At 53.1% G+C, this 20,992-nt stretch overlaps 7 protein-coding genes across 7 annotated transcripts; 5 read left to right on the forward strand and 2 right to left on the reverse strand.

Moving 5' to 3' along the window:
* Window positions 1-434: 434 nt before the first annotated feature.
* M430DRAFT_26088 (hypothetical protein) lies at window positions 435-3,614 on the reverse strand (the record flags this gene model as incomplete). Its single annotated transcript, XM_024865347.1, has 3 exons — window positions 435-1,433; window positions 1,483-3,275; window positions 3,332-3,614. 3 exons carry the CDS (start codon window positions 3,612-3,614, stop codon window positions 435-437), a joined length of 3,075 nt encoding a protein of 1,024 aa, XP_024723208.1.
* Window positions 3,615-4,761: 1,147 nt separating this feature from the next.
* On the forward strand, window positions 4,762-5,591 carry M430DRAFT_97155 (hypothetical protein; the record flags this gene model as incomplete). The annotated part of the gene is made up of 2 exons (XM_024870010.1): window positions 4,762-4,994; window positions 5,045-5,591. 2 exons carry the CDS (start codon window positions 4,762-4,764, stop codon window positions 5,589-5,591), a joined length of 780 nt encoding a protein of 259 aa, XP_024723209.1.
* A 656-nt stretch (window positions 5,592-6,247) lies between these two features.
* M430DRAFT_72106 (hypothetical protein) lies at window positions 6,248-6,846 on the forward strand (the record flags this gene model as incomplete). The annotated part of the gene is made up of 2 exons (XM_024869520.1): window positions 6,248-6,735; window positions 6,792-6,846. Coding segments are annotated over 2 exons (543 nt in total), but the record flags the coding sequence as incomplete, so codon positions are not given.
* Window positions 6,847-7,097: 251 nt separating this feature from the next.
* On the forward strand, window positions 7,098-8,031 carry M430DRAFT_56983 (hypothetical protein; the record flags this gene model as incomplete). The annotated part of the gene is made up of 3 exons (XM_024868648.1): window positions 7,098-7,705; window positions 7,773-7,785; window positions 7,847-8,031. The coding sequence occupies exons 1-3, from the start codon at window positions 7,562-7,564 to the stop codon at window positions 8,029-8,031; spliced, it is 342 nt and encodes a 113-aa protein (XP_024723211.1). The 5' UTR covers window positions 7,098-7,561.
* Window positions 8,032-8,598: 567 nt separating this feature from the next.
* On the forward strand, window positions 8,599-9,851 carry M430DRAFT_33730 (hypothetical protein). The gene is made up of 4 exons (XM_024866424.1): window positions 8,599-8,717; window positions 8,957-9,145; window positions 9,254-9,347; window positions 9,467-9,851. Exons 1-4 carry the CDS (start codon window positions 8,707-8,709, stop codon window positions 9,671-9,673), a joined length of 501 nt encoding a protein of 166 aa, XP_024723212.1. The 5' UTR covers window positions 8,599-8,706; the 3' UTR covers window positions 9,674-9,851.
* A 148-nt stretch (window positions 9,852-9,999) lies between these two features.
* Window positions 10,000-11,102, reverse strand: M430DRAFT_17090 (hypothetical protein; the record flags this gene model as incomplete). The annotated part of the gene is made up of 2 exons (XM_024863602.1): window positions 10,000-11,007; window positions 11,070-11,102. 2 exons carry the CDS (start codon window positions 11,100-11,102, stop codon window positions 10,000-10,002), a joined length of 1,041 nt encoding a protein of 346 aa, XP_024723213.1.
* A 1,429-nt stretch (window positions 11,103-12,531) lies between these two features.
* Window positions 12,532-20,647, forward strand: M430DRAFT_17091 (hypothetical protein; the record flags this gene model as incomplete). Its single annotated transcript, XM_024863604.1, has 8 exons — window positions 12,532-12,562; window positions 13,415-13,711; window positions 13,880-14,072; window positions 14,131-14,184; window positions 14,236-14,276; window positions 14,337-15,008; window positions 15,062-20,402; window positions 20,461-20,647. The coding sequence occupies 8 exons, from the start codon at window positions 12,532-12,534 to the stop codon at window positions 20,645-20,647; spliced, it is 6,816 nt and encodes a 2,271-aa protein (XP_024723214.1).
* Between the last annotated feature and the right edge of the window lie 345 nt (window positions 20,648-20,992).

The raw sequence follows: 20,992 nt of genomic DNA on the forward strand, positions 1-20,992 counted from the left end.
TGGCTCATCACACATCTCGCCCTGCCTCTTCGAGTTTAGCGTCCATCTCCACTTACCTTATCACGGCCCGATATTTATCCCGTACTCTCTTTCTTCCCCATCAGCCTCAGCCTTACCTATCAGCCTCAATCCTTCTCTCCACTCTTCCTTCCCGATCCCTCTACAATTCCCTCCTTAGAGTGCCCTTATAGCACTACACTCGGGAGCGTCCCAGAAACTTCAGTAACAAGGCAAGGCGAGAAGGGGAGAGCGTTCTAGAGCATACGTGGTCATTCTTCCACTTTAATATAAAACCACAGAGCTTGAGGGCACCACGTTACAATAATAGAATGGTTATAGATTCCAAGACAGCTAATAGTATATACAATAACTATACTACAAGGCACTGTTAAGAACCAATTATTTGCAAAGGTGCTCTCTGATATCCCACCCCCTTAATATCCCTGTCTCATCTGCCACAAAGCCGACTTTGCTTGCTGCCTAACATTGAGTTCAGGATCATGTTCCAGCATCTCAAGCTTGGCGAGGAAGCCCAGCTTCTTCAATTCGTTGGCCCGCTGTGCGCAAGCCTGGCTGTCGTTGCTATCGTCCCTCCACGTGAGGTTCGTGACTAGGTAGCAGAGAGCCAGACGGACTTCGATGCTGGGGTGGCCGAACTGCTGGACAAGAAGTTTGAGGAGGTCTGTCTGCGCGATGACAAGTTGACGGTGGCGGGGCACACTTGCTGCCATGTGCACCAGGATGTAACCCACAGCTGTGATGATCTCGGACTGCGGAGGTATGACTCTGGTCTCTGAGGAAGAACCACGGCGGTTGTATGGGTTGATCACCTTTGGCCTAAGTTTGGATGTCAAGATCTCGAAGACCCTTTCTTGACCCAAGGCATTGAAAAGGAAATCAATCATCTCTGTCGTCTCTGCTGTGCCACCCTGACCAGCTCCTCCTATCAGGTTCCTTATAAAATCTAGGCCTTGCTCTTGGACCGCAATATCATCCTTTCTGGCCTTCCTTGCAGGGTTTGTTTCTGCGTCTCTTAGAGCAGCAAGTCGCATTTCTGCCTGCTGGACAGATATGCTACGACTGCTATTGGGCCTTGAAGTCGACTGACCGATAGAGTCAGCACCAAGAGTCGAGCCCACGCGGTCCTCAGACTGGCCCATTTCCACATCTTCATCCATTTCATCGCTCATGGCAGGAGCTCCTAGTATTTCATTCCCGCCTTGAGCAGTAACAAGAGCCTCGTCTTCGGTATCGTCACATATAAGCTGCACGAGCCACCCTTGTCCAAGTTCTTCAAGGCACAACCTCTTCATATCATTGCTTACCGCGTGGACAAAGTGCTTCAGAGACCAGAGAGCATTCAGCCTCAGCTTTGCGTTCATAGAGTGCGCATGCTCACACAAGATCTTTAGCACTCCTGCTTCCGTGATCATCTATGACAAAATCAGCTAGAACTACCACGTTAGGAGGCAGAATACCTACATCGCGCATAGGACTGACGTCAGTCACTAGATTACAAACAGTGGCGGTTGCAGCGATCTGGACTTCAATATCTGGGTGCCGGAGAAGAGAGAAGACGGGCATGGCTACACCGTTATCGATCAATGTGGTCCGCAGAATACTGACTGAGCGAGAAAGAGCTCGGACAGCGCCACATGCGGCAATGAGAACACTGATAGGGTTAATTCCATATTCATGCCTTTCGTCTTCTTCCTTGGATCCGTTGTTGGTTTTCTCGGGCTTTTCTCCGCCTTTTGGAGTCGGCTTGCCCGGGGTGGAGCTCATCGACTCCACAATGTAAGGGATCATGCCTTGGTCTACAATGGCCTTCCGATATTCATCCTTGAAAGGAACAAGAGCCGCAATTGCCTTTAAAGTACTCTCTCGAACCTTTATCTTGTGAACCAATAGAGGAGATGGAATTCGTTGGTTAGGTCGAGATGGCAGAGAACCCTCCATGTCTTCCTCATTCTCTTCCCTATGTGGAGACCATTGATGTGGAAGAGATGTCTCGGGAACAGGATCATAAGAGACTTTTAGCAACTTGGATAACTTGGGGACAACATTAGCATCAAATGCGGCTTTTTGTAAGTACTCGCTATCCGTAATTAGCATAGCAAGTATAGCAGGCGCACGTTCTTTCACTGCCCAGTCCAAGGACGTAGCCTCAGTCTCAGTGAAGTTATCCACGCTCTTTGACGGCATGACAGTATTGTCAAGCATATCTACAAGCAACGGCACAACCAGTAAACCGATGGCGGTTTCTCTAGTTTTATCTGTCAGTCCAGCTCGGTATAGAACTGTCAAGACAGACGCGGCCATCAATCGTTCCATTCCTGATCTTGATCTAAGCAGCAGAATGAGATATGCGATGAGAGGATGTTCTGGCTGTTCTGTCTCTGAGATAGGGCCATCGTCAGGTGTTACGCCAGTCTCTAACCCGGATGAGTCGGACCAGCCAGACGCACCGTTGAACTTGGATCCGTTTTGCGTCAAGTTCTCTCTAGAGCCACTTGTACCTAACGGCGGAAAGGCCGACGCCTGGCCTGTTGCATTCTTCCCTTGATGGAGAGGTACATAGGGTAAAAGGAAATCTACTGCGTTAAGTTGGTTTTGCCGTGCCCCCAACCCGGAAGCGTTGAAGGTGTTCCAAGCAGCGCGTGTGTTCTGGTTCGCGACAAATTCAGTCGACTGAGACATGGGAAATATGGCCAGAATGGAAGGGGAGTAGAGGAGCTGAGAAGCACGGAATTTGGAGTCTGCAATGATAGCAGCAATTGCTTCTAATATTGTCGAAAGACTGGCGTTTGAAGGGGCCGGTGGGGGAATATATCCGAGTAAGCCATCCCTCTGAGCTATGACTTCTGCCCCTGGTAATACAAGGCCTTCTGCCACAACAAAGCTGGCCAATCTTGTAGCAAGGGAATCCAGCACGCCCGAATTCGCAAGCGCCTGTTGGTGACGTTCCTCTCGACAGGTCCGACTGATCAAGGAGGCCGCTATGGATATTTGACATTGAACAATTGTAGATGGGGAGGATTGCGATAGGATGCGGCGGAGGGAGCTGAGATGTTGGCGGACAAAAAGGGCTTCCGCAAGGCTGCTGGTGTTGAGTTTGGATGCACTTGGCGCCAACGCAGCGTAATCAGCCAGATTTGACAGGGCCCGTAACGAAGCTAGCACCAGCTGCGACGGATTATTCGACGGGCAGAGGTTCGACAGGACGGCTGGCAAGACGGATGCGGATTGCAGAGGAGCAGGAAAGGAGGGCCCGCCTATACTGCGTGGTTAACCATGTCCGTGTATAGTCGAGGAAAGGGTAGAGTCCTACCTAGAGCGATGCTTGCGATCACTTGCAGACCCTGTAGACGGACTATCTCCTCTTCGGCCAAAGGCCTGGCTGCGAAGGTATGGTCATGCGATTTGCCATCGTTCCTGTTCGCCGTCTTGTTCGAGGTCAGGCGCACGACGGGATCCAGAACCCCCATGGCGACGGCCCTCTCCTTCCGGAGAGGATGGCCAATGATCTCATTCTTCAAGGCTCTCAAAGCAACGACCTGCTCAGCAGGAGTCCTTGCATTGCGGATATTTGGAAGCCAGGCCTGTCTGGCCATTGCGGGTGGCGGTTGGGGATGGATGGAGTTGCGATGAATGAATGTCGCCTGGCGTTTTACGTTTTGACCTGGAATCGAGTCCGCAAGCGTCGTTGATAGGTCTAGCCGGTATTATCAGCGACAAGATGGATCTCAGTCTATGAGGTAGTCAAGGATGGTGGGCGTTGACGTTGAATCGAGGGTAGAAGAGGTGCTCCTGAGGAGGTGCTTCGCAGAGTTACCGTGTCGAAGCGATGATGCACATATTATTAAAGACATACATACATACAAGTGTCTCTCACCAACACGACGAGCCTCGGTTGTGGCCTGCTCTCTCGACCTTCACCTTTCTTCTGCCTTGACTTAATTGTTCTATCCAACCGCCCATTCACTGCCCCTTATTCCCCTTCTGCTGGCATTGTCAAGCAGATCTCTGAAAAAGCCAGCGTCGGAACGGAACAATCGGTTCCTGGCGCGTCTTTCATTCGCTGCAGCGCCATGTAGCCCGGCCGTGCAAAACCCCTCCCTCCCCATCTCAAAAGTCGATGCACGGAACAATACCTGCCTTACGATACGACACGACGCAACGACGTAACGACACAACACGATCCAGCACGACTGGCCCACGAGCAATGGAATCTGTGCGAGCAGCATTCTTCTAATACATCTTCTCGCCATTGTCCCTCACCACGTCGCCGAGTGCGCAGATCCCGTCTCCCTGCGCAGCCTTCACTCAATCAACGCGACCCCACTCTCGTGGATTCCCCGTCACAGGAGTCGACCATGATCGCTGTACCCTAGGATCATGTTGAAGTCGTTGAATCAGCCTAGATCGAGCCCTCCCTCCGCTTCCTCATCCCCTAGGTTTCAACAGCATCAGTATGGGTCCCCGTCACTCCGCACAACCACTACAGCGCCACGCAGAAAGTCGATTGTCCCCGAACCCTCACCAGCACCTCCCCGTCGAGCAGTCCAGTATGTTGACCGGGGCACACAGTACTCTCCGCTGATGCACTCTTCACTCATGCAGAAAACGAATGCTCACCCAGCAGATTCGACGCTGGAAAAGCTTCAGAAGCCCTCACAACCCGAAAATTCCGTCTCCACTGTTGCCGTAGCTACACCCCCGAGCGCAGCAAAGCCTGGCTTGGAAGTAGAGTCTCCGAGCATGAACAAGCGGGCCTCGCAAGATGAGCCTCCATCCAACGTTAGCAATAATCAAGCTTTGCCCCTAAAGCGTGCCAAAGCAGCTCAGAAAGCCGTCAAAATTCTTCCCGCAAAATATGAGGCCTGCGAGGTTGAGGATATGGTTGTGCTTATTGCCAACATGATTTCTGAGCTTATTGAGACGAATGATGAACTCCCTCTTCGGAGTGGTGTTCTTACGCGCTTCCATTCAAGGTGAGGAGGTTTCCATAGTCTGACCGGGCATTGAGCTAACACTGTCTCAGGACGCCGCCGGGTATTTCTGTCCTGGACTATCTACAGAGACTTGCAAAGCACGCGACTCTCACACCCCCATTGCTCCTGTCGATGGTTTACTACATAGACCGGCTTTGTTCACTCTACCCCGCATTTACCATAACCACCCTTACCGTCCACCGCTTCCTCATCACAGCTGCCACTGTCGCTGCGAAGGGTCTTTCTGATTCATTCTGGAACAATGCTACATATGCGAGAGTCGGTGGCATCAAGATAGCCGAACTTGGACTGCTGGAGCTCGATTTCTTGTACCGAGTGGATTGGAAAATTGTGCCTAACCCCGAGGTGCTCGTCGATTATTACCGAGGGCTGGTGGAGCGTTCAGAGCTTTACGCGCTGGAGGAAGAAAGTAGCTCGGATGAAGATGAGGTCGATGATGAGGTTGATAATGAAATCGCCGATACCTCGGACACCAAAACGGGAGTTGCGACAGACTTGAAGTGGAAAGCTTGGATGGAAGACGTCTCTAAGGAGAAGGCGGGGGAAGGCGACGTTACTGAGCAGAAGGAGAAGTGAATCATGAAACGGCAGTTATGAGGATTGTATACCCAGGGTTGCATTGCATTCTAGCGCATACGGAGGAAATAGGCGTTCTAGGTTTGCTTGGATGCGCGGTCGACAGCCAGTAGGTACCGTATAGACGGGGAGGCGCCATTGCATGATCTAGGAGGATTGTCTTCAGCAATTAGGAACTTCGAGGTGTTATATGGATAGAAGACACCGTTGGCTCACGCTGCATGGACGATGCCGATGGGCTTGGGGACGTTTGCTAAGGTTATAAGTTTGGTACGCTGTGGGCCGGAAATCTGGTGCTGAATCTCAAAGGTACATTCGAGAATAAAGCTTCGAGGCCTTTCTTAAGGTTGGGTACTCGATTAGCAGAAGCGGACCAATAGTATAGAACACCCTTAGCAGTCAATCTACAAGCATACTTGGCAGCCAGATCCTATCATCCCGTGTTATTGTACGTTCGTATCAGTAGGTAGCTACCTGAGAGGCAGTTTGCGGATTCTCAGCCTCGTCGGTTGCCTTAGGTCAGAAAGGCTGAACCGCGAGAGGACCCATGCAGTCGCTTCAGTGTCCCCTGCTTTCTGCCTCCGCGATCATACAACTGCGACGAGCGAAAGACGAGCGTCAAGATGAAGACTCTTGTCTTGTTCCTTAGCCTCTGCGCCCTATTATCTGCGGCATTCGCGGTGCCAGAACTCATAGACAGCACCACGGTCTACATACAGCCCATTGATGGGTCCTCATCTCCAGCCAGCCCGCTCGCCGAAATCAAATACAACCCTTCCACGCTGGACGCCGAGCTCGTATCGTTCGAAGCCCCCGAGATATCTCCCGAAGCCAAGCATGTGCGGATAGGCCTCTACGATGCCGCGACCTCTACGTGGAAGTCCTCGACTTCCATGACATCGGCGGATAGCTTCTCGAAAGGATTCCGGCCAACGCTAGTACTCTCACTCGATGCGCAAGGGGGAGTCTTGGGAGTTACATGCAAGAGTGGGAAGATTGACGCTGGGCAGACGAGGGATTTTGGACCGAAAGTCAAGGTGGTTAAGACTGTGAAGGGGAAACAGCCGGACTTGAATAGACCTGTGGTCTTGTCCCCCGAGGGGACTGTGGAGGAGGCCGTCCCAGAGAAGACGTTTCTACAGAAGTGAGCCTTCCACCAGACCCAATTGAAGAGATAGAAGCTAATCAGGGATTTTACAGGTATTGGTGGGCAATACTCGGCGCGGTGATGTTGCTCATGACATCCGGAGGTGGTGCGGAATAAGAGGTGGTGACGAATGACTGCTCGTTTTATAATGACAACGTATGGACTACGTGTATGGTATTAAAGATAGTATTACTCGTTCCGATTGAAGCCAGTTATCATGTCCAAGTATCCCAGACACGAATCCCGGACATGCACGCATTGGAGGATTGTAGAGATTCGCCTTGCTATATCAACGAAAGATCCCCAAGAGCCCTTCGTCCTCCAGAATGTTGCTCGTCACCACAACTTGCTGGCCGTCTCAGATTTTCTACTCGAGCCGCACCAACATTGCGCAAAGACTGGGCAATAGGATACGAGGTTTCCTTTTGCGGGGCTTCACAAACCTATCGCCTACGAGCGTGCCTTGATGTCTATCTGGACTGTGCTGAAATTGCTCAAGGGTCGTTCATTCGACGGCGAGAGGCAGAAAAGTAGAGAACCCCGAATCCCTTCAAAACCAAACCATCTACTCACCTTTGACCATTCCCGCCCTCTAGCATCGTTGGCACTGGACATGCAGACGAAGATGGCTTGCTGCGAGTTTCGCCTTCCCTCGCATTAAAATGTAGTCACGTGTGTCGAAACGCGAAAAGTCCACCTGGCGCCGCTCCCCGCGTCCACCCCCGGCTCCTCCTTCCATCATCAACACAGCTCCACCTCCCCAATACCAGCCCCAACGACAGAAGCGCGCAGCACGCAAGCCGGCTTTCGATACCAATCCAAAATGGCGGATAACAGCGCAACTACCCAGGGCTCTGCCCAGCAGCCTTCTGACCCCAAGGGCAAGGGCAAAGCTACGGAGCCTGAGTCTCACGATGCGAGCATGGAGGAGGCTGATGACAGTTCGAGCGAGGAGGAAGTTGATGAGGTAGGTCGCGCAATGCAAAATCGCGTGCTGAGAAGAAGACGTCGAGGCTAACAGATCGTATTATTAGGACGCGCCCGTTGGTAAGCATCCTCAAGAATCGCATCGCATCGCGCGCCGCTTGTTGTTGACATAGAAGGACAGTTGACGAGGAAGACGCCGACAACATGGAAGAAATTGACCCCGAAAACATCATTAGTGATGGTCGCCGCACCCGTGGTCGTAAGATCGACTTCGCGAAGGCCGCACAGGAGTTGCCTGAAGAAGACGACGAAGACGACGACGATGATGACTTCGAGGCCGCTGACGACGACAAGATGGAAGAGTAAACTTGGCTGAGGGCCGGACTACTCTGGGTAGATCAACAGTGCGCATCCTGGACAATCGCATTCGCTGCAGATCGTTGGGTCTTCCACAGAACAGTTCCAATTCTCGACTGGGTTTCTTGTGCATCACAGCTCGTTCGTCTAGCATATACCGGTTGCCAACAAAAAAGTTTTTTCCACTGCATGTATTAGAGGCGCGGGACATATGAGGCAAGGAGTGATTTGGCAGCGTTGGGGAAGGCCATTCTGAGTTTTGCTTGTTTTTCAGCCCCAGAGAGAAGAAAGGGAGGGGGGGCGCCTAGTCTAAATCATGAAAGAAAATGCCAGGAACAATCGCTTTCTGAAATCCGCTTTTTCTCGAACACTTAACCTTACCTACGTGAATCATCATCCATACAGCTAGAATTTCGTCGTGTACTTTCCAGCAGGAAAACGCCGCGATTCGTAGTTTGTCTGGCCATTTTCTGGTGATATCTATCTCCCGCCTACTTGTTATCAACCCCGAAGCGACACCTTTCAAAATAAATAAAGCGTCACCAAGGTACCTTATACTACCTTAACCTTACCTACCTCCTAACTCCCCGACCATACCAAACCTTCAGGCGCAAGAAGAAAAGCTCCGACCTGAAGCAAGCAGATCAGCTTAAACCCGATGTTTTCCATATCCTAATAACTAGCATGGCATCACGGTATTTCTCTCCCTCCCTCACTCACTCAGCCCCTGAGATGAATGAATGAATGAATGGCTGGCTGGATGGGCTATGCGCGGTCTGGTTTTCAACATACATACATGCGCGCAACGAAGCAATTTTTCCTCTCTCTCTCTCTCTCTTCTTCTCTCCCCCTCTTTTTCCAACTCCTCGTTATTATTATTCATATTATATTAGCCGTATGTGTTGCTAATCCTCAACGTGACGGAACGACATAGATTCGGAGCATCCTCGCTCCATCAACGCGATCCACGCAGTGCGCTCTTCGAAAACTACCACGCGTCACCTCCTCCTCCTCCTAGTCGCACCGGTTATTATGGATATAATAATCCACCACAAGCAGCAGCAGGAGGGCTGGGTGTCCCGCAAGGACATGGTGGATATAGACCTGCGACGCCGAATTCTAGGTATGTTTTTTTTTGTTCTGGGGGAAAGAAAGGAAGGGAGGGAGGGGAGGAATGGGGGGATGGGGGGATGGGATAGGGGGATATGGGCTGATTATTTTTTGGGGGTAGAGGTCAATATAGTGATGCCGTATTGAACGAGTTAGAGAGCCAGAATGATGGGCAGGTGGAAGGTATCATGGGGAAAGTTAGGCAGTTGAAAGATGTATGTCCCCCTCCCCATTTCTCCCCTCTCCCTTTTCCTCCCCCCCTCCCCATTCACCCTCCTCCCCCCCCCTTCCTCCAAATCCAAAACCCAAACTAACCCATATATAAAAAAAACAGATGACGATAGCAATCGGCGACGAAATCCGCGACTCGACAGCGCTAGCCGAGAAAATGAACGATTCCTTTGATAACACGAGACTCCGGTTACGCGGGACCATGAATCGAATGTTGTTGATGGCCGAGAGAACCGGGGTGGGTTGGAAGGTCTGGGGCGCTTTCTTTGTTGCGGTTGTGGTTTTGTTTTTGTATGTTTGGATGGCTTGATGCTTGATTGAGCTTGGGGTGGGAGGGGAGGGGAGGAAGGGTACTGGTATACCAACACCGACCTACCTACTGACCCCTTGTGTGTGCTGTTGTGTGTGTGGTTGTGCGGGAGGATTCAGAGTAGAAAAGCTCGGAGTCATCGAGTCATTGGCATCATCATCATGATCATGATCATGGCGTTCGGGTGGGATTGTATGTTACACATTATTTATATTTATATTCATATTTATTGCGCGCAGCCGGCACGCGGTTGCGTTGCTAAACTAATGATCATTATTCCCCCCAACTGTGCTGTATTTCAACCCCCCTCTAGCCGCCGCGCCGCTTCAGCGAGCTCTGATATCTGATCTCCGCCGAGGACTACTTCCCATCTGACTGCTACTCTGCGAAAGCATGCTTCCGATATCCATGCTGTTCTGCGTGCCATCACTCCTGACCATGCTCGAGGCCGCTGCTGCTGCTGCATAGCCCCGCCGGGGCGGGAAGACGCCAGCATCCACGCTCTCATCTTCACTGCTGCTCAACTCCGCCTCCGTATCCGTATGCTCGTAGCCTCCCGTCTCCTCCTCGGCCTCCGGGATCTCATCATCCAGGTTCACACCTTCGTCCATATCGAGATCCGCGTTCTCGAGTCGAGATTCGTGAACTAGGTCCTCCTCCTGCAGCATCTGCGACTGCTCCTCGTCACCCACCGTCGACCCGCCATCGTCGCCAAACCGAGACGTCCGCGCTTGTTCTCCCCGCACGAGCGCCTCGCGGTACGCGTCTTCCGGCATGCGACCAGCGAGGAGCCCGCGCGGCACCTCCTCGATGTCGACCTCATCATTGTCGTCGTCATCGTCCTCGTCGGGCTCCGATTCTTCCGCATCGAGGCCTGTGATATCAGCCTCGGGCACCTCGTCATCCAGATCCCTCGGCTCTTCCAGCTCGTCGCCGCCCTCGCCCTGCAACATCAACAGCTCCTCGGCGCCCTCGGCCTCGGCCTCGGCCAGTTCCTGGGCCAGGGCCTCGCGTCTCAAAACCTCCTGATGCTCCTCCATCTCGCGCTTCTCCTCGCGCAGCTGGTACAGCGATTTGGGGATCCCCGGCGGCTTGATCCAGCAATGCCCGTAGTTCTGCACGTTCTGCTTGCGCCGCTCCATGTATTCCTCGTCGAGACGGAGGCGCGCTAGAGGGCTGCGGTGCAGACCGCCTGGGGATCGGCGGTGCGGTTGGGGACCGCCATTGTTCTGCCCTGGGCCCGGGGCTGTGAAGTGGTCGAAGGCGCTGCCGGAGGGGGATTCGGCGTGTTGGGGAGGAGTGCTGTCGGATGTGGTGTACCAGAGGGTGTAGGACTGTTGTTCATCCGATATCAGCTAGGGATTGGCAGGTTGGGAGAGGGGATGGAACAACATACATCCTGGGGAGCTAGAGTCGGTAGAGAGAGCATGGTGATATCTTGATATGGCAGCACGGTGCTACTGTATGTATGTGGTGGAGGCTGAGGTAAGGTAGGCAAGGTGAGGCGAGGTCAGGGAGGCATGATTTTGCGCCGAGGCTGCGCTTAACCCAAACGGGAGACGGGCTCTCAGGCTCCCAGGCAGCCGGTTACAGTTCTAGGAACAGTGCATCTTGGACGACAGCCTGAGTGAAGGACTGAGCATTGTCGGACGGAGCAAATAATAATACGTACGAAATACGGTCCCGAGAAGCATCCTAGCCTAGATAGGGACTCACTACACGCACACGTTCCCTCGCTCATCCAACACGGCTCGGCGAGATGACAGCAGCAGCATGGTTAGGGCACGCACTATGAGCATGAGGTGAGCGGCGAGCGGCGAGCAAGGCCGGGCGATGGAGTTAAGAAAGTTAAGTTGAGGCTGTCCCGACTCCTCCCTTTCTGCCGGCGGGCGGCGGGCCAATAGGCGGCGTCGGTCGACGGTGGCCCGTAGGGAGGGGAGAGTCGGGGACTGCGTGGTGGCCAGTGTCCCTGCTCAGATCGCGCGCAGATAGGGACTAGGGCGATACGCAGATGAGGATTGAAATTACGGAGGCAGGATCAAACAATCAGTTGTTTCTGGTAAAGACCATCGTAAAGTCTTTCGAGTCTCTTGGCGTTGTCGGTCTGGATGTTTTTATGTCTTTGGATGATCTTGTTCATGGTCATGTGCTGTGTATTGTGTATCCTGACTGAATCCGGTGTCTCAAGGGATTGATTGATTATATGTCAGGCATGGTATCGCCGTATCGGTATCTGATTCTACGCATAAGCCATAAGGCCAGTGAACGCCGAACTGCGCAACATAAGGTAAGGTAAGGTATTCCCCGTATCGCTACTAGCGGGTGTATAAACTATCTATACGACGTATATACGTACTCTGCATTATATGCCCGCCCTCCAGCCAATCACCGGTCGCAGATTGTCCCAAAAGCAGGCACGATGAAATGTGTCATCGGGAATGCTTTCTTCTGGGAGCCTCCGCCTCTCTCCTGTCCCTTCCTGTCCCGCGGCGCGGAAAAGGTCGGGGACAGAACGAGCACGTCCCGCCGTGACAATTCCGCCCCGCTGATTGGCCCGCCGGGGTCTGTTTTTTCGCTCGCGGGCTGGCTGGCTGCTTTCCCTTGTGAAGGAGAGAAAGAGAGCACACTCCCCGTCATCATCATCGTCGTAGGGGCCCCACTCCGGAGAGATCCAATTCCTGGCCATGGGGCGCTGGAGGGGGAGAAAGCGAAAAAGCAAAAAAAAAGGAAAAAAAGATGCAAAAAAAATGTGCAAGGAGCAATAAGATGTCCTTCCACCCCCCCCTACCCACCCTACCACCTCCCCCCCCCCCCCTCCCTACCTTCTCTTCTCCCCCCGACACGTTCGCAGATGCAAGATGCAGATTGCGGATGTGGACGCAGGCTCCGGTATCTTTTTTTGCTCCCTTCCCTTTTCTAGAATCGTAGGTGCATAGGGTTTTTCGAGGGGACGGGGGGACATGGGACGGGGTACTGGAGAGCAGCACATGTTGCTTGTTCCCTCTGGCTGCGAGTTCTGCGACAAGCGTGCGGCTTTGCGATGATGGTCATTATACGCCGTCTGATTGGCCGGGCGCCAGTGGCGTGGATATAGATCCACCCCCATCTTCCTTATCCCGACTGCGGGTCTCTCCATATCTCGGTAGGTCGTGCCTCGGCCAACTTACTTATCCATCTGGACTGGACAGTGCTCTTCTCTCTCTCCCAGTAACGTTCCATACATGTATCTGGTACTTACCTATACATGGTGATGATACTACTCCTAACAAGAAAAAAAGGGAAAAGAAAGGAAAAGAGGAAAGAAAAAAAAAACAAAAAAATTCCCACAGCTGTTCCCAATTCACCGAGGAGGTCCCAGACTCCCTGATCATAATCCGCCCTTCCCCCAGTCCCCGATCAGATCATAATCAAAATCGCCCATGCGCGGCTGGCTCCGATGTCTTCCCTAGTCCTGTGAACTGCCCCCCCCTCCCTACGTACTACGGAGTGCGTCGCTCTGATAGCCCCACCCCACCATCGCACCTCGCGCAGCTTTTTTCTCCCCTCAAGTTCCCTCCTCCTCCCTCGTCTTTTCCATTTCTCCCTTCTTCTCATCTCTCTCCTCTGCAACTCTCGATCTGCTCCCCCCCCCTTCGTCAGTCCCCCCTCGAGAGGTGAGTCTCTTGTCTTGTCCTGTCTGCCACCATGTCTCTGCTGCTTTCTTGCTCTTCTGTCTGTTGCCCAGCTACACACCCCCCCCAGTTACCCAATACCTGTATTTTTTTGCATGGGGTTACCCCGCAAACCAATCGATTACAGTTATCGAAAGCTCGCACGGTGGCAACGTGCGCCCTGCTGGGGGTCGTCATGGAACACCATTCAATCTGCCTGCCCTCGATTTTTCGATTTTTCACTGCGCAGTGCGCTCCGTCACAAATTCCCAGTCGCATTGGATCTTCCTCTTGGCTGCAGCAGTCCTGCTATTCACCCTCCGCCAGTACCGAGGACCGCCTGGGTCCAAGGTGTCTCGGAACGACATATACTACCTCACAATCGACAGTCTTGGACTCTTGGCTGTCTTCCTCAACACTTTTCTTCTTCTGCATAAAATAAAATCATAAATTCAGGAGGGCCCGCCCTCGACGTCCTTCCGTCCGCATCAAATCTGCAACAACACATCACAAACCGATTTTTTTAATTGTCGCTAACCGCTCAAAAATCTTGCAGATATCGCACAACTACCCCCCCAATTGCCTAGACAGCTGCACCTTCGAGAATCCTACGCTGAGAGGGCTGATATGGCCGCTCTCGAGTTCGATGATAGACAAACCCAGATAGATGCTGAGAACGAACCTTACCATCCATACACGTACCAGACCGAAGAGAACGGATCATGGGCCGGAGCACTTCCCGTGAAGCAGTGAGTGCCCCCACCTTTTCCCCCTCACATCCGATGTGCGACTAATAGTATACGATAGAGGATTGTATGATCCAGGCTTGGAAAAGGATGCTTGTGGTGTCGGGTTTGCTTGGTTGGTCTCCCTGTTCCAGCGCTCAAGAATTCAGACTAACATGGAATGCAGCCATATAAAGGGCAAGGCAAGCCACAAAATTGTCAGCGATGGTCTGCTCTTCCCCGTTCCCCCCGTTTTCATCCCTGCATACTGACCTCTTCGTCTTGCAGCGCGCAATTTGCTTTGTAACATGACCCATCGGGGTGCTGTGGGTTCCGATGCACGAGACGGAGATGGTGCGGGTGTGATGACCTCGATCCCCCACAAGTTCTTCGTCAAGAACTTCGAACGCGAGACGGATATCAAGCTCCCCCCTTTGGGTCAATATGCAGTGGGCAATCTTTTCTTCAAGCCGGATGAGGAGACCTTGCAGGAATCAAAGAAACAGTTGGAACAGATCTCCGAGTCACTGGGGTTGAGGGTGTTGGGGTGGCGAGAGCCTCCGACAGATTCCACTCTTCTTGGTCCCGCTGCTGCTTCTCGTGAGCCTATTATTCTGCAGCCATTCGTGGTATTAGCATCTGCGTATGGCTCTGGTAATGCGCCAGAGATTACTGATCCTGAGCTATTTGATGAGAAATACTTCGAGAGGCAACTCTACGTGCTCCGAAAGCGTGCGACCCATACCATTGGCCTGCAAAACTGGTTCTACCTGTGCTCCCTTTCCAACAAGAACATTGTTTACAAGGGCCAGCTCGCTCCAGTCCAGGTCTATCAGTATTACTATGATCTAGTGAACGCTGATTACGAAGCCCATTTCGCTCTTGTACACTCGCGTTTCTCCACCAACACCTTCCCGTCCTGGGACCGTGCTCAGCCATTGCGCTGGGCTGCTCACAATGGTATGCCTGTTGTAAAACCCCCGCCGGCAACATCGTACTAACGTCCGACCCAGGTGAAATCAACACTCTGCGAGGCAACAAGAACTGGATGCGCGCTCGTGAGGGCGTCATGCAATCCGACGTCTTTGGCGAGGAGCTGGAAATGCTCTACCCCATTGTCGAGGATGGTGGCTCCGACTCGGCGGCTTTTGATAACGTGCTCGAATTGCTGACCATCAATGGCGTCCTGTCTCTACCGGAAGCGGTGATGCTCATGGTGCCGGAGGCATGGCAGGATAACGCCGCCATGGATCCAGCGAAGGCTGCCTTCTACGAGTGGGCGGCTTGCCAGATGGAGCCTTGGGACGGACCGGCCCTCTTTACCTTCGCTGATGGAAGATACTGCGGTGCCAACCTCGACAGAAACGGTCTCCGTCCTTGCAGATACTATATTATGGACGATGATAGGATCATCTGCGCGTCGGAGGTCGGTACTATCCAGGTCGACCCCGAGCGCGTGGTCCAGAAGGGTCGCTTGCAGCCCGGAAAGATGCTGCTTGTCGACACCCTTGCAGGTCGCATCATTGACGATGCCGAGCTCAAGAACACTGTTGCCGGTCGTCACGACTTCCGAGCATGGCTTGACAAGGAGCTGATCAGCCTACCCAAGATTCACGAGGACCTCATGAACCAAACCTCTCTCGACCTGTCTCCCAAGCCCGACGCGGCCCCGATCCAGGAGGATCCGATGCTGAGAGCTTTTGGGTACTCCTTCGAGCAGGTCAGCTTGCTCCTTGCTCCCATGGCCTCCGACGAGAAGGAGGCTCTCGGGTCCATGGGCAACGATGCCCCGCTCGCATGCCTTGCCCAAGCCCCCCGCTTGCTCTACGAGTACTTCCGACAGCTCTTTGCACAGGTCACTAACCCTCCCATCGATCCTATTCGAGAGGCCATTGTCATGTCCTTGGAGTGCTACGTTGGTCCGCAGGGCAACCTGCTCGAGATGGACCCATCCCAGTGCGGCCGCTTGCTCTTGCCCACCCCTGTTCTGTCCATCAACGAACTCAACGCTCTGAAGAACATCAGCAAGCTGCACCCTGCTTGGACCGTCAAAGTCATCGACCTCACCTTCCCCAAATCCGAAGGTGTCCAAGGCTACATTAAGCACCTCGACTACATCTGTGACCAGGCGACGGCTGCAATTGAGAACAAGGACCGCATCATCATCCTGTCAGACCGCGCAACCTCTGCCGACCGTGTTCCAGTTTCTGCCCTCCTGGCTTCGGGTATGGTTCATCACCACCTGGTCAACAACAAGTGGCGATCCCTGGCCGCTTTGGTTGTTGAGACTGCCGAAGCCCGTGAAGTTCACCACATGTGTGTCCTTGTCGGATATGGTGTTGATGCCATCAACCCATACCTTGCCATGGAGTGTATCCTGAAGCTCAACCGCGAGGGTTTGATCCGGAAGAAGCTCACTGATGACGAGCTCATCCGAAACTACAAGTACTCTGCTGATGGTGGTATCTTGAAGGTTATGAGCAAGATGGGTATCTCGACCCTGGCCAGTTACAAGGGTGCTCAGATTTTCGAAGCACTCGGAATCGATGACACCGTCGTGGACCGATGCTTCAAGGGCACAGCCACCAGAATCAAGGGTGTCACCTTTGAGCTCATTGCAGAGGATGCCTTCAGATTCCACGAGAAGGGCTTCCCCTCGCGATACACAGTCAGCATTCCCGGCCTGGTTGAATCCGGCGAATACCATTGGAGAGATGGCGGAGAGCCTCACATCAACGACCCAACCTCCATTGCCAACATCCAAGACGCTGTCCGCACGAAGAACGACAAGTCCTACGAGGCTTACTCACTCTCGGAATACGAGCAGATCAAGTCCTGCACACTTCGAGGCATGCTGGACTTCAAGTTTGATGAGTGTACCCCCGTGCCGATCGATCAAGTGGAACCCTGGACCGAAATTGTTCGGCGGTTCTGTACTGGGGCCATGTCGTACGGCTCTATCTCCATGGAATCTCACTCTACCCTTGCTGTTGCCATGAACCGCCTCGGAGGAAAGTCTAACACTGGTGAAGGTGGTGAGGACCCAGAGAGATCTGAGAGAATGGCAAACGGCGATACTATGAGATCTGCCATCAAGCAAGTTGCATCAGGTCGTTTCGGTGTCACTTCCAACTACCTCGCCGATTCCGATGAGCTTCAGATCAAGATGGCCCAGGGTGCCAAGCCCGGAGAAGGTGGTGAGCTTCCAGGACATAAGGTCTCCAAGTCTATCGCTCGGACTCGTCACTCTACTCCTGGTGTCGGTCTGATCTCGCCACCACCCCACCACGATATCTACTCTATCGAGGATCTGAAACAGTTGATCTATGATCTCAAGTGCTCCAACCCCCGCGCTCGCGTCTCCGTGAAGCTCGTCTCCGAGACCGGTGTCGGAATCGTGGCCTCTGGTGTAGCCAAGGCGAAAGCTGACCATATCTTGATCTCTGGACACGATGGTGGAACTGGCGCTTCTCGATGGACAGGTATCAAATACGCCGGTCTGCCTTGGGAGCTCGGTCTTGCCGAGACCCACCAGACCTTGGTCCTTAACGACCTCCGAGGTCGTGTTGTTGTTCAAACTGATGGACAGCTGCGCACTGGACGCGATGTTGCCATCGCCTGTCTGCTTGGTGCTGAGGAATGGGGCTTTGCTACCACGCCTCTCATCGCCATGGGCTGTATCATGATGCGGAAGTGTCACCTTAACACGTGTCCTGTTGGTATTGCTACTCAAGATCCAGAACTTCGCAAGAAGTTCAAGGGTACTCCTGAGCACGTGATCAACTTCTTCTACTACATCGCCAACGAACTCCGAGCCATTATGGCAAAGCTTGGCTTCAGAACCATCAACGAAATGGTTGGTCATGCTGAGGTCTTGAGAGTCAGAGAGGATCTTCGAACAAACAAGACTGCCAATATCGATTTGTCTTTGATCCTGACACCCGCCCACAAGCTGAGACCAGGAGTGGCTACTTTCAACGTACGAAAGCAGGACCACCGTCTCTATGTCAGACTTGACAACAAGCTGATCTCCGAGGCCGAATTGACCCTCGACAAAGGTCTCCCATCGAGAATCGAGTGTGACGTTGTCAACACTGACCGTGCTATGGGTACCTCCCTTTCATACCAGGTCTCGAAGAGATATGGCGAGGATGGTCTGCCAATGGACACCGTTCATGTCAATATCAAGGGTTCGGCAGGCCAGTCGTTCGGTGCCTTCCTGGCTCCTGGTATCACTTTGGAGCTAGAGGGTGACGCAAATGACTACGTCGGAAAGGGTCTTTCTGGTGGTCGTTTGATCATCTACCCACCCCGTGCGGCTGTTTTCAAGGCTGAGGACAACGTTATCGTCGGCAATGTCTGCTTGTATGGTGCCACCAGTGGAACGGTCTTCTTCCGTGGTGTGGCCGCAGAGCGATTCGCGGTCCGCAACTCCGGTGCTACCGCTGTTGTTGAAGGTGTTGGAGATCACGGATGTGAGTACATGACTGGTGGTCGTGTGCTCATCCTTGGAGACACTGGCCGCAACTTCGCCGCGGGTATGTCTGGTGGTATTGCGTACATCCTCGATATCCACGGAACCTTCATGTCCAAATTGAACACCGAGATGGTTGAAGCATCCGGCATTGATGACCCAACTGAAATTGCCTTCGTGCGAGGTCTGATTGAAGATCATCACCACTACACTGGCTCTGAACTTGCCGCCCGCATTCTCCTCGACTTCAACCGAGCCCTGCCTCGTTTCGTGAAGGTCTTGCCCATTGATTACAAGCGCGTTCTGGAGGAAGAGGCCGCCAAGGCAGCAGAGGCGAAGCGTGCTGAGTATCAGCTCCCACTTCTCCCCGGCACCCCGGTGCGTGAACTTCAAGAGAAGAAGGACAAGCATGCCCATGCGAAGAAGTCGGACCTTCAGGATATCGAAGAGACCATTGGCGATGCTGCCGTTGAGAAGAAGAGATCGCTGGTCTTGGACAAGACCAGGGGTTTCATGAAGTACCAGCGCCGTTCTGAGAAGTACCGCCCTGCAAAGACTAGAATTCGTGACTGGGCCGAGCTTTCAAAGCGTCTTGATGAGGACGAGCTCAAGTACCAGTCTGCACGCTGCATGGACTGCGGTGTTCCCTTCTGCCAATCTGACTCTGGCTGCCCAATCTCGAACATCATTCCAAAGTGGAATGAGCTTGTTTTCCAGAACCAGTGGAGAGACGCCCTGAACCGTCTGCTCATGACCAACAACTTCCCAGAGTTCACTGGACGAGTGTGCCCTGCGCCCTGCGAGGGTGCATGCGTCCTCGGTATTAACGAGGACCCTGTTGGCATCAAGTCGATCGAGTGCGCTATCATCGACCGTGGATTTGACATGGGTTGGATGGTTCCACAACCACCCAAGATCCGCACTGGCAAGAAGGTGGCCATCATTGGATCTGGACCAGCCGGTCTTGCCTGTGCCGACCAGCTCAACAAAGCCGGACATCTCGTGACTGTTTACGAACGTGCTGATCGTCCCGGTGGACTTCTCATGTATGGTATTCCTAACATGAAGCTTGACAAGAAGATCGTCAAGCGACGAACTGACTTCATGGCTGCTGAGGGTATCATATTCAAGACTGGCGTAGCAGTGGGACAGGACGTCCAGCTCATGGACCTCAAGGCCGAGAATGATGCTGTTGTCATTGCTACTGGTGCTACTGTGGCGCGAGACCTCCCTATCAAGAACCGCAACCTCGAGGGTATCCACTTCGCCATGGAATTCTTGCACCGGAACACCAAGTCGCTCCTTGACTCTGAACTTGCAGATGGCGCGTACATCTCAGCAAAGGGCAAGGACGTTGTGGTTATTGGAGGAGGTGACACTGGTAACGACTGTATTGGTACTTCGGTTCGTCACGGTGCCAAGTCTGTGACAAACTTTGAGCTGCTACCACAGCCACCAAATGAGCGAGCCCGTGACAACCCATGGCCACAATGGCCAAGGATCTACCGTGTGGACTACGGTCACACCGAAGTCAAGCAGCACATGGGCAATGATCCCCGTGAGTACTGCGTCATGTCCGAGGAGTTTGTGGATGATGGAAGTGGAAAGGTCAAGGGAATCAACACCATCCGCGTTGAATGGACCAAGTCCGCCACCGGTGGTTGGGACATGAAGAAGATTGAGGGCTCGCAGCAATTCTTCCCCGCTGATCTAGTCCTCTTGTCCATGGGATTCTTGGGTCCTGAGGACCGTGTGTTGGGCGATGACATTGAGAAGGATGCTCGCAAGAACATCAAGACGCCCCCTGGAAAATACCACACTAACGTCGAGGGCATCTTCGCGGCTGGTGATTGCCGCCGTGGCCAATCCCTCATCGTCTGGTAAGCTTTGATGATCTTCGCGCTGATTTGAACCAACGCTAACGTGTGACTTCTACAGGGGTATCAACGAGGGCAGACAGTCTGCTAGAGAGGTGGATCTCTACCTTGAGAAATCCACCAGCTTGCCAGTCACTGGAGGCATTGTCAAGCGCACCGCTCAAGAGATCTTGGGGAGAGGACCTGCCCGTGAGGTCCAAGGCCGCGCCGAGCGTGCTCCCCTCCAGGTAGTTGCGGCGGCGAACTGAAAAACAGAAAGCGAACCTAGAGTGAGTGATATGTACGGGTCAGCAGAGTTTGGCGCAGGCGCATGCATGAGGGGCTGGGTAAAAAAAGCAAATGGTTGTGGGAGGCGGCCAAGCATTTACAAAATATACCAGCGTCCGGGGAGGGGTCATCTGAGCTTGCACATTATATGATCCTGAATGCTTATGCTTGACGATACTAGCGAATGCTTTTCCGGGTCTTGGTTCTTGCACGGTTTTGTTGGGCGTCGGCCGTTTGTTTGTAAATAGATGACTTTATGCGATGAAAAATATACATATACATATATGCACATATGCACATAATACTTGGAACTTGCTCTGCTCTGT

This window comes from Amorphotheca resinae (genome assembly GCF_003019875.1).
Source record: "Amorphotheca resinae ATCC 22711 unplaced genomic scaffold M430scaffold_3, whole genome shotgun sequence".
NCBI lineage: Eukaryota > Fungi > Ascomycota > Leotiomycetes > Helotiales > Amorphothecaceae > Amorphotheca > Amorphotheca resinae.

Coding starts and splice junctions, on each gene's coding strand:
- M430DRAFT_33730 (XM_024866424.1), top strand. Junction 9,146..9,253: donor CCTGCGACGCCGAATTCTAG/GTATGTTTTTTT, acceptor TTTTGGGGGTAG/AGGTCAATATAGTGATGCCG. Junction 9,348..9,466: donor AAGTTAGGCAGTTGAAAGAT/GTATGTCCCCCT, acceptor TAAAAAAAACAG/ATGACGATAGCAATCGGCGA.